Raw genomic sequence first — 12,719 nt, 5'->3', positions numbered from 1 at the left:
GGACACGTTCCAGAAGTGGCAGGAACGCCGGAAGCGCTGTATTGCTGTGTAAGGAGACTGTTTTGAAGGTGAAAGTGTGTAAACGCAAAACGTTTTGCTATCACCTCGTACTCTAGTGGGGTTTTGTGGTATTCATTCTTTCTGCCTAAAAGTAAGTTTGATTTCAGAAAACAAAATGAAAGACAACACAACCCAAAGAAAGATAGAGCTTCTTTTAATAGTTAGTAGTATATTTAATGCTTTGACATAAAAAAAAAAAAGAAACGAAAAGAAAAAAAAGAAAAAACTACAAAGAAAGGTACTGGTCAGCAGTTGTTGGACATGAGCATTAAGAGCACAATGGAGGAAGTGCATCAAATAACAAGGAAAGGAAACAAGAGGCCAGAAACGGACCGAGTGTGTCCTGGTGTGTTCCTCACGCGCTTTACATGCTACAGAGTGAGACGGCACGGTACGAATGGCTATCGTAGTGACTCAGCGCTTCACTGATGGCACGGTATACTGAGAGGTTACTATGGACAGCTGATCGTCACTATAGCATTCATTCCGATAGAAATAGTGCTCTGCTCATACTTCTGCTATTTATTCGTTCATTCATTCATTCGTATCCTGAGGGTCAAAGGTCATGCCGGCTCGAGTAATAAACCAGGACCTTCCAATATATATATTTAACACGCGGCTTTAACAGAGCGCCGTCGCTCTCGTTTGCGTTTTTCTGTGCCGTAAAAAAAGGGAAAGAAAAAAACCTGTCACAATGCTATATAATTGTCTTCTAATGCTCTGAGAAACAACATTTAAACACTATAGATACATATCTTATAACTATAATGGAGCTCATCGGGCAGCAAAATGATAGAAAATTTACGGAGCCTTGAGAGCCAGTGTGTGGATTTGTTTCAACAAGATGATCACGTACACACCAGTAAAACAGACCCAAGCTAAATGTTCCACTTTGAAGCATACGCATGGTTCGTCTGGACATTCAAGAGGAAAAAGGTTGGACAAATGAGTGCTTCTCGCTTGGTTTTGTTTGAGTTTTTTTTTCATTAACAAAAATAGACAGGGCTTAACCAGCCTTAGTATTCCCTTTTAAAATAAGAAACCGCTTATTTACAAGTGTCACGCGACGTCCTGAAGTGTTACAAAGTTCCTGTTCCTTCAACAGGGTCCGTGTAGTGTGGGGTCGAGAGGAGACGCAGAGGAGACCGACAGATCAGAGAGTGCTGAGACCTGCTTTCCAAAAGCATCACGGTATTAAGATCATGCTTAAGATTGAGATTAGAGACGGCGCTCAGAGTGGTGCCTGTTCGACCGGCAGGAAAAAAAAAGGACAGGAAAACAAACAAACAAACAAACAAAACGGAGAACAAAACAAGAAAAGGTCAAGAGTGTCATATTCTTCCATTTGTACATTTTGGACGGCAAATTATTTCCACAATAAAACAGAAAAAAAAAAATACTCATGTAACCAAACAAAGAAGATTAAAAAAATGTTAGTATCACTACATACTGCTGGCCAGGTGGGTGTCGAAAAATGTTAATCTTATGTAAGGCTTTGATAGTGAGAGATTGTGCTGTGTCAGCGTTACTGTGCAGGGTGGGGTGGGGGGGTGTGGGGTCTCGGTGGGTCGGGTCACATGGCACCTCTGGATTTCGGCCACAGGGGATAGTTGCCTGGGTCACATGACTTAGGACAATCTTCTTTTTTTGGTAAGATACGATAAAAAGATGGGCCGTGTTCATCTCTCGCGCTCCCTCGCCTACACCGATGACTGATCCCACACCTGTGTACACACACACACACACACACACACACACATCAGTATGCAAAAACTAAAAAGAATTGTGAAGAAAAAGCCACAAATATATAGCTGTATTATTTTGTAATGCATTCATTATTAGAAATTATTTACAGTAAATAAATGGATCTAGATTGGTCAGTTTTACATTGTATGAGTTGGGAATGAAAATATTGAGCTAAAATCAAATATTATTAAGGCTGGTCCGTGTGGTCCGATCCAACAGAGGAGTTAATGCTGTTAATGCTGGAAGGGTCAGGTCTGTTTTGGCAGCGAAAGGGGGACCAACACAACATTAGGCAGGTGGTTATAATGTTATGCCTGATCGGTGTATAATGAAACAAGGAAGAATCATGGCGATATTTACTGACTGCACAACTAAATCTAGAACCTTTTGTACAGTGATCCCCCCATAACTTGTTTTTTGGTATCAGGTCTAGTTAGTGTTACCTTGTTGACACCGTTGATGGGCGTGCGGGACGAGCCCGTGTGCAGCCGCTCAAATGCGCGACCGGGTGACCTCTCTCTTCTCAGCTCCATCACTCTGGCGGGTGAACGCTCGAGCCGGGTATCCATGCCCCTGTCCACTAAGCGGCCCGGGGACTTCTCCCTTTCCAGCGGTCCGGACGGTGAGGCGTCTCTGCGGAACTCAGTCCGAGCCTCACGGTACCGGCGCGGTGTGGCCACCTGCTGCATGCTGTCCTGTGGCACGGGGCCTGCAGCCAGACGCTTCGAGATGTGCTCGTTGTAGGAGGGTGGGCCGCGCTTGTTCGGGCTACTGGAGTGATGGAGAAAAAAACACGTGTTGAATATTTATTTGACTATAACAGCTCAAATATTGTACTCAAATACTGGTCTATTTAATTAGCATTCCATCTTCACATAACTGAAAACATTCCTAACACATACAGCAAAGAGGTGTGCAAGTGAAGGAAATCCTATTTACATCACAAACATACAGTATTTCTGTGTTTCCCATCTTCCCATAATCCACCTCTGTGATTGGATTAAAAACAGAACTCGGGACAATCGCTTACCCTGTTTTTCCCCGGCTGTTTAAAAAGGTCCTCACAGCAGCCGTGCCATCGTACTACTTAACGTGAAGGACGTCTCATTAAACAAATTTTCACTACGTTCTTTTTTCGTTCTTGTTTTCTCGTTGTATTTTTGTCATTTCTTTTCCCGAAGTAAAAGTTGTTTCTTTTCTTACTTTTTCTTAATTTTAAAAACAGAACAGAGAACAAACCAGTACATTTCTGCCAACTGACAGCAAATTATTCCCATATTCCAAACCAAAAACAAACATAATAAAATTCTCCAAAGGAACAAAACAACCCTTCCATGGAAGATGAAAACCAGTATCACTACATACTGCTGGCCAGGTGGTTGATCGTGAGAGAGTGTGCTTCATTTTCTTTATGTAAAAGTTTTCTCGTAATTACGATTACATTTTCTCGTGATCTTAATTTAAAAAATTGTTTCCCAATGATCAGTACTTCATTTTTCTGTGTTACAAGCAAAAGTGATAGACAACTTACACATAAATGTCTGACACTTCAGAGTCGTGATAACGAGAAAACAACATCTGTTTTGTCGAGATCATGAGGAAATTAAGTTGTAATTACGAGAAAACAAACAAAAAGATATTATAATGCTTGGCCTCTTCTTACTTCCGTACAATCACTGATGTGTGCATGAGAAAATGAAAACACTAAACCCCGGCCCAACACACTCATAGCACCAACAGGTGGCAGTAATGACATAAGAGATTCTAAAATAATGCTTTTACATACAGTATACTTTCTTTATTCACATTTCAGTAATCACATTTTTCACATTTATATAAAATAATAAACATTAAAACAGTAACAGTCTCCTCACTCCTTGGAGCAAATAAAAAAAGCGGTCTTCCTCCTGTAAAGAACAGGATGCACTGTGAGGGGCTTACACAGGCCGCATGATAATATTCACATGCCCCTAACATCCATTACCACTGCAATTACACAACCAAGAGGCATTACATAATCTCAGTGCTTGTATAATCACAAACCCAGGTGACAACTATTGACCCTTTTTCACTTATGTAGCACTATACGGATAGTTTTTCCGGTTCGCTGTCATTATGAGAGCGGAGCCTAGTGATCGCTGGAATAACGTGTTTGTTTTTACTTGTGAGACTGCGTGCTGCACGGAGAGTGCTATATTATATTTATAATTAATATATGCATATTTATTTCACTAAGCACATTTTCATGATTCTACAGAAGACCTAAGAGGCCATGCATCATAATATTTTTTCTTTCTCGTGATCCCGACATAATAAAGGTCGTTTTCTCGTGATAAGTACTTTAGTGGCTATAGTTATTATTCATGATGCTGCCTCTAGAACATGCTCTAATGCTGAATACACCAAAAAAAAAGTACTTATCGTGAGAAAATTAAGTCGAGATCATGAGAAAACAAGAGAAAAATATTATGATGCATGGCCTCTTAGGATTTCCATTTGAGTCAGTACTGTTTTTTGTATTTTTGTAATAAAGTTCAGTACTATTTTACATGGCGTGTTGTGTTTGTATTATATCCGGTATCCATTTTCAAAACTACTGGTTGATTTTCGGAAGAGAAGATACTTCCATACATGTGCAGAACAAAATCTCAGGAAGAAATCAGTCCTGTTGTAGGAACCAAAATCTCCAGAACCATGAATTGCGTTCTTGATGGTGGAAAAGAGAACACAGCTATTTATCTACAGGCTTCACCAACATGCTCAACCACTACAACCTGCTGGTGCATCTCTCGGATAATCATCTCACCTGCGGGTGGAGCCGTTTCTCTGAGGCTCGGAGGTAGGGCTCTCCTGCACCAAGTTGCCCTTGCAGCAGATTACCCTCAGTTTGTTCTGGTAAGAAGAAGCCAGGTACACAGCGCCGGATGAGATAGCGGGGCCCAGGTACCGTGGGCTCGGGATGTCCAGGTGTGCGTAGGCGTGTGGCCTGTTTTTTTTCCCCCACACACAAATAAACTGTTTGCAATCATAGTACTATAAAGCTATATAGTAAGTGTGTTAAATATAATAGGGATTATATAATGAGAAGAGTAAAGGCCGGAGTCCTACCCCAGCGCAGAGTGGCTCTGAACCTCAATCACATCTAGAGAGTTGAAGTAAGTGACGAACAGGTACGGCTCTCTGTAGGCTGGAGAGTGCAAGAATATTAACACAGAATATCACTACTGACACTCGGGACTGTCTATATGCTATAAATAGAAAGCTGCTGATGGGAGCAAGGACACACTCTGACACACAGACCTACCGAAGGACAGAGGCAGTCTACTCCATTTGATATCCTCGCTGCGACTCCGGCGTCCATAAGCATCCACAAACACTCCAAACTCTGCAAATGACAGAAAGTTACTTACGTTATATGAACTAAAGCAGTGGTCCCCAACCTTTTTTGCACCACGGACCGGTTTAATGCCGGACAATATTTTCACGGAGCGGCCTTTAAGGTGTGCCGGTTAATTACAACAAAATAAAATGGACCGGCCTTTAAGGTGTGCCGGTTAAATACAACAAAATAAAACGATATGACCGGCATAAAAACTGGTATTTTATAAATATAATAATAAACGTGAATCCACTGTGTTGTTTATGTTTATGGGTTTCAATTTAGCGGTAATGTATCATGCTACCGGCCGGAGTAGCCCCTTTAAGAAGGTAGTGGATGGAGGTAAGACATGTGACCGAGGCATCATGACATGCATCAAGAGTGAGACAGATGTGGCGGAAAGAATCCGGTAATTTTCCAAAATAAATCATCGTTCAGAATCAGATAATAAATAAAATGAAAATAATGTAAGTTATGTTTTCTTTCTGTGCGGCCCGGTAACAATTGACCCACGGACGGGTGCCGGTCCACGGCCCGGGGGTTGGGGACCACTAAAGTATTGGGACACCTGACTTTTCCAGCCATATGTGGTACTTCCCAGGATGCTTTTGTATGCCATGGCATAAAATTTTCCCTCCACTTGAACTAGGAAACCAGAATTGTTTCAGCATGACAATGTCCCTGTGCATAAAGGCAGCTCCATGAAGATATGGTTTACAGTGGAAGATCTCAAGTGGTCTGAGGTGGTCTAGCCTTATTGCACACCTCTGAGATGAATTGGAACGCTGACTGCACCCCAGACCTCCTCAGACTAAATCAGTACCTGATTTTATTAACAACCTTGTAGCTGAATAAGCAGAAAAATAGTGGAGCATCTTCCCAGAAGAGTGGAGGTTATTATAAATGCAAATTGGGACTAAATATGGAATTGGATATTCAGAAATCATATATGAATCTTATGGTCAAGGTTAGAAATCATCATTTTAGTGGCCCCTCCTTTAAAGTAAAAGGGGATCAAATACCATTATCCAGTCACATGGGGCAAATGTACTGGAAATTTATTCTACACTTTCCCAAGTATGTACACATTGAGTGTAACTGCTCATGGCTTGCAATAGAAGCCAAAATGTTTTACCCAGAATCTAATGTTGCTTTTTTTAGTGATCTACTCTTAAAAAATAAAATCCATCAGCATTTACTCATTTATGTACATTTTGAGAAGTTCATTAAGCAGGTGCAAACAGAGCTGTGAGATTTGAAGGAGGCAATTATGGACATCTGGTCCACGTGAAGGGCAAAACGCAAGCCTTCACAAACACATTCTCAAATAAGAATGCTATGTACCGTGGAAGCAGAGCAGGTACTCATCCTTTTGTGGGGAGCAGGACACCTGAATGATGGAAATGGGGAAGCTGTGCGAAGAGGCGGCGAACACGGCCGAGGCCAGCGTCACATCGTTCTTATCCAGGAACTCTGCATGACAACAGACACGCAAACACACCTCAATCAAAACCGCATTACACGCCCCATTAAACCTCGGGACAGGTGTGAGAATGACTGTGTGAGGGAGTGTGTGGGCCGTACCCTCCAGCACATACTGCTTCATCTCGATCTCGTAGAACTTGTTTGTGCCGATGATGATGCTGTAACCTGTGAAGTGGATGCAGCTGCAGGGCTCGGAGGTCTCAATCTCCTGAGAGTGAGAGAGAAAGAGAGAGAGAGAAAGTGAGAAAGAAAATTATAAGTTATAAGAACACAAATATAGAGAAAGAGAATAACAGACATTTAGATAGATAGATAGATAGATAGATAGATAGATAGATAGATAGATAGATAGATAGATAGATAGATAGATAGATAGATAGATAGATAGATAGATAGATAGATAGATAGACAGACAGTGAGAGTCAGTGTGAAATAGCTGCAGTAGATGAAGTGATGATGATGTGGTGTGTTACAGAGGCGTGTGATTAGTGCTGAGTTTGCAGATTTACCTTCCTAATGCAGAACTTGCTGAGGCTTTCATTGTAGCGCAGGATGGTGATCTTATTGGGCATTGCAGCACAGATACACATCCCGTTCTCAATCTGCACAAAACACGAGGACATGGAGGAAATATTCTGCATCAATGAAAACTCTTAGGACACATTGTTGGATAAAGATTTGATCTGAAAATGTCAGAGTATCCCCCTTTAATATTTATTTTTTTTTATGTTACAAATTATACATCATTCAACCGCGAGTTCACACCTTGCCAGAGGCAAAGAGATGACATCCCTTCACTGCCTCAAAGATATAAGGACAGAGTTCAGGCTGGGCAGGCAAGTGAGACTGAGACAGAGACTGCTTCACTCTTTTAATCTCCACCAGGCACAGAGCTCGCTCCTCTCCTACACAACACAACACAACACAACACACACACACACACACACACACACACACACACACACACACACACACACACACACACACACACCAAGATCAAACTGTGGTCAAATATAAATACCTAAATTATCTGTTCACTAAAAAGGTATTGGTATTTTGAAGGAAAAAACTGCAAGCAGTAACAAAAATATATGGAAGGCATAAAAAGAGGCTAAAGATATGAGAATTCAGTATCGGGGTGGTGTGATGTTTAAATTTTTTTCAAGTGTTTCAAGTGTTTCAAAAAAATCAATGTTTCAAAACGTCATGCCTTTTAACAGTTTATTGTTACTGTTGTGGAAGTTGATATCATCACTTGCATTATACATCATAACAGCTATAAATAGCATTACAATCCCACACTGAAGTCTTTTCGAACCTACTTTTTCTTTTTCTTCATTTATATTAATTTTTGCTGCAACTAGAACAAATGCTTTAATGCAAACCTGTGGTTTATGTTACAACCCCAACTGTCATACCTTCTCTTCAAACTAATCAATATAAATAACTAATCAACAACAGGAATAGAGAATAAAACAGTGCTGTTGTACAAAGACGTTTTACCGAACGTCCGGAGGATCGTATCTATTTCACGTGCGCTCACCTGTGATCATGAGCAATTTGTCGAGATCTTTGAGAATCTGGATTTGGAAGACCGAGGTCAGGCCCGGGATGTGAGTCAGAGAGTTCTTGATCACATTCAGAGCGTAGAGCCCCTCTTCTGAACCCACCATTACGATCTGAAAACAGAAACGCGCAGCGTTTTTCCAATTTCTAACAATTACCACACACCGCATCTTTTGCCAAGTGTCAAGACATGCATACATTTTTCCCGAATGTTCACAATGTGTCAGGTCAGAGGTGTCAATATTTACGTATCTGTCTATTGTGAAGAGATTGCGAAATATTAATGTAATACCTGGTCGGTCAGCGGTAAAGTACAGTTGATATCCAACCGGTCATCGCCCTCCAGCTTCAGCAAAGAATTCCCCAACAGTTTCTGAATATGAGACACAAAGGGGGATAGAGATAAAAAATAATGCACTAGAGTTTATCGTTGCTTAGGAACAACAATGAAGGACCCAGCTTTTACAACAGCCCCCTCCCCAACACACACGCACACACAGTACTAGCATGTCTGCAAAGGCTTTTGCATATAAAAGCCAGCAGGGCTGAAGCATTAAGCAGATCTGTTCCCTGAGTCTTATACAGAGATGAAGGATGGCAGCATTCATAAAAAAAAAAGCGCAACAAAAAATACTGGCACCCATGCACATAAACAAACAAACAAACATGCTGGGATGCAAACTAATATACATATGCACAGTTTGGGCAAGACCGCAATGCTTTCATTCACAGGTGTCAAACTCACAGACCGTGGACCAAACATTTAACAGTATCTAACACACTAAAAACATTAATATTAATTTAAAATATCATCTGACCCCAAATGTCTATTTCCCTCCCTACACATAGATGAACAGTCAATAATTAGTAAGTTTGCTTTTAGTTAAAGCCAGTGTCATATCCTTAACAAACAAACAAACAAACAAATAAATAAATTGAAGCGACATTCATTAAGGAGTACAATCCACGTCACCCTCATGACACAAAGCTAAAATTGGTAAACTGACGCACGACCAGAAACATCTCAGCCGAACAGCTAGAGAATGCCATGTTCAACACAGCAGGGTGTTTAACTTAAAAAGAACGCGGAAAGAAACTTCCTTTCACAGTGTCAACACGGGAAACAGATTCTGATCAAACATATGACACTCAATAAGACGCATTATGCATGCATTATTCGGTGACCGGCAAAAACCTGTTGACTTTCGTTAACTATATACTATATGAAAGTTATAGCATTTTAAAGCCTACTTACATAAATTAAGTAAGAATTATACGTTTAAAGTGGCAAAAGAGCTGTCGCTTAAATTTTATCAGCATCAGTCTCTTCGTCTCATCACATTTAAAAAAAATGTAAACACAAGCCTTATCCTTATCATCATCATCTCTTCAGTCTAACTGATGTGTTTATGCTAAAATTAATGGGGAAAAATTTGATCCGTCAGTTATTTCGAATAAAATTCTTGTTATTAATGTCCATTTATTCAGTCGTTCTCTACCTTGCCACTTTGCCACAATGCTATAATTAATATGTGATCTCTGTATAGATACTTGATGGTCACTATATTTTTACCTCCTATGGACCTCTATACTCAATTTTTCTGTACAGAAATGCGCAATAACACTTTTTATTCGTTTATTTTGTACTTTTTTATTATTATTTTTTCAAATTGTGCAACTAGAAGCTTCTGTCACCAAAACAAATTCCTTGTAAGTGCAAATATACTTGGCAATAAAGCTGATTCTCATTCTAGCTCATTAGCACTGCACCGGTTTCTACTCACTGTCCTTTCATAGAACACACTATTCTATGTATTAGGGTTGGTATGATTCACCGATTCGCATCGATCCATTGGGATAAAAGTCAACGATGTGATCCATCGATTTAAACAATGTGTGCATCGGATACAAGTTAGGATTTGGAAAAAAAACGTTTATTTATATATAATTATTAGTAGATGCGTTATACTTTTATTATTTAGAAAGTAATCAATAATTTATGAACAATATTTTAGCTGTAGCTTGATTTCTCCTTGTTAATCCGTTTCTCAAGCGCGTTCTCTCAGCACCACTGCTGCTTTGTGAATATGACGTATCACAACACTACCGAGACGGAGGCGTGTCCTGAGAGTCACACAGAATACTGATAGTCCCCGAGTTGAGATGGTTCGACTTGTTGATCTTACGATGATGATAGTCATACGATAAGATTTTTAAAATATATTTATATATAGATATTTTCAAGTTATGAATGGGTCATCGTAATTTCTGTCAAGTCGGGGACTACCTGTATATAAATATAGAAGAACAATGATGAATCACATTGACGGAACAGTTGAATCATTACATCTGTACACAGTATGCAAGCCCTTGGTTTTGATGATGATCTGTCGGTGACATTTTGACAGCTGGTATGTGATTACAAACTCAACACATGAGGCTTATGTCAGTTTTGCCACGGCATGTAAATATCCAAGAACTTGCACAAACTGTGAGGAAAACACACTTAGCTAGGCAGACTGAATGTCTTTACTGTCGTGTCTGTTAAACTGGCTCCTAAAATACAGCATGATTATTTCAGAAAGTAACCTACATAAAAATAATTTCCACTTCATTCTGCTAAAATGAACGGTCTGTTTCCCTTAAGTATATATAAAGTATATTCTGCCCATCATGTATTTAATCCCCTTTTTGGGAGCTACAGACAGCAACAAAAGAAGCTATCACCCCAAATTGACCGCACTTAAGAAATATATTTGCTATATAAAATCCCTGCATTGTTCATTACTGACGTAACCAATAAAAGAGGAAACTACTAATAATGTTGTTTATGAACATTTAAGGACAAACAAAAATGGCAACATGATCTGTTGAACTCCGAAACTGAGTTTGAACCCCGGCTTTACTATTCGGCGGGGGGTGAATGCGTGTCACATGAGTACTTGTGTGAGTATGTAGGGGGAAATGATCAGCACACAATCCAAGCAGCAGGCAAACTCAAATACGCCGGAGGCCTGAAATGGGTTTACCTGTACTAGTGGAGAGAGAGTCTTCGGTCGTTTAGCTACACCTGCCTACAGCAGTGATCATACAACACACACGTCACAGATTACACGTTAGAGTAGAGATTAGATAGAATTGGATTGGATTAGGAACACACACAATACGGATCAAAGAGAAGATATGTAACTGGAATCACACATACGGTATTAGTAGTGTAACAAGAAAGCATGTAATGTTAAAGTTCACATAACTTTGCTGGTATAATTCCATGCTTTAGTGGTTTATTATGTGGTTTTAATTCCCATCCCTCCATATCTGTAATGTTATTGTCTAACCCCCCTAAAAAAGAAAAATCTTTCTCAAATTAACTCCTGGTTTTAAGTGAATGGATAAACATCTCTGCAGTTCTACAAAGCAGATGTTCTCTTTTGCACTTGAACATGTCACGGTGGAAGCCGAACAATCGAAACATATATAGAAAATAAACAAATAAATATCACATAGCGCATTGCTACAGTATATATTGATATTACTTTCCTTCTCTTAAACCATTCTAGCAATATATGAACAGATTTATGATTCAATAACATGATAATACCATGCAATGTAAACATGCATGGTGAAAAGGAAAGACTTAAGAGTTTTAATATAGAGGAGACCCACAAGCATTATATTACATTCGCTTCTCAAAAATAATAGCGCTATAATCATACTCACAGAATCAGACTCCGATTTTTCCCGGGAGCTCCTGCTACCGGCGACCACCGACTCCAGAACAGCCACCCAGCGTTGTTTATCAGGAAAACTCGGTGCCATGAAGTAGAGCGACTGCCCAGGCCAACATGTGGTGTGTGGATGAGACTCAAGCTTCAGAACGTATGGAATATCTGCTCACACACATCCAGTCGATAAATTAGAAGTGAGGGAAAGAATACCTGCTATCTGTCATCACAGCAAAGTTAAAAAAATCTTGTGCACTGTAAACAGGGTTTCTGAAGTCAAATTTAAGACTTTTTATGACCATTAAGGATTCAATTTAAAAACTATTTTACAACATACAGCATTTTAGCTAAATTAATTTATTCAAGTATCGCTAAAGTAACGGAAAAATCAAATCCGTTTTACTTTTGTTGTACAATCCAAGAGAGATTTTGGTGAATAACAGAAAGCTGATTGGCTGTTGCATGTTGGTCTCATTTGTAGTTGTAACACAGCGAATTATACACTGAACAAAATTAGCTCATCGTCCTCATCGGCGTATATACGACAGCGTGTTCTAGTTCCTGCCAATATCCAACAACTTCGCACAACCATTAAAGAGGAGTGAACCAACATTCCACAGGCCACAATCAACAACCTGATCAACTCTATGCAAAGGAGATGTGTTGCACTGTGTGAGAGCTCATGGTGGTCACACCAGATACTGACTGGTTTCAGACCCCCCCATACCCCAATAAAGTAAAACTACACAATTTAGGGT

At 39.9% G+C, this 12,719-nt stretch overlaps 1 protein-coding gene across 6 annotated transcripts in view; it reads right to left on the bottom strand.

Annotated features, from left to right (window-relative positions):
* Positions 1-198: 198 nt before the first annotated feature.
* cita (citron rho-interacting serine/threonine kinase a) overlaps positions 199-12,719 on the bottom strand; it is a 94,820-nt gene continuing 82,299 nt past the window's right edge. For 3 of the 6 annotated variants that reach the window (XM_046838943.1, XM_046838946.1, XM_046838945.1), the window contains 13 exons: positions 11,957-12,126; positions 11,266-11,310; positions 8,529-8,609; positions 8,214-8,349; positions 7,436-7,575; positions 7,180-7,272; positions 6,770-6,878; positions 6,530-6,658; positions 5,111-5,191; positions 4,915-4,993; positions 4,613-4,792; positions 2,250-2,577; positions 199-1,784 (listed from right to left, as the gene is read on the bottom strand). In XM_046838943.1, coding sequence (XP_046694899.1) covers positions 1,761-1,784; positions 2,250-2,577; positions 4,613-4,792; positions 4,915-4,993; positions 5,111-5,191; positions 6,530-6,658; positions 6,770-6,878; positions 7,180-7,272; positions 7,436-7,575; positions 8,214-8,349; positions 8,529-8,609; positions 11,266-11,310; positions 11,957-12,126 — 1,595 coding nt within the window. In that variant the 3' untranslated portion in view covers positions 199-1,760. Of the gene's footprint in view, positions 1,785-2,249; positions 2,578-3,579; positions 3,714-4,612; positions 4,793-4,914; positions 4,994-5,110; positions 5,192-6,529; positions 6,659-6,769; positions 6,879-7,179; positions 7,273-7,435; positions 7,576-8,213; positions 8,350-8,528; positions 8,610-11,265; positions 11,311-11,956; positions 12,127-12,719 lie in introns of those variants that run through there. The other 3 variants (XM_046838947.1, XM_046838948.1, XM_046838949.1) reach the window with 2 other exon arrangements.

This window comes from Silurus meridionalis, chromosome 25 (assembly GCF_014805685.1).
Source record: "Silurus meridionalis isolate SWU-2019-XX chromosome 25, ASM1480568v1, whole genome shotgun sequence".
Lineage (NCBI taxonomy): Eukaryota > Metazoa > Chordata > Actinopteri > Siluriformes > Siluridae > Silurus > Silurus meridionalis.
Note: the sequence above shows the minus strand (reverse complement) of the source record. Positions and strands in the feature narration are given on the sequence as shown.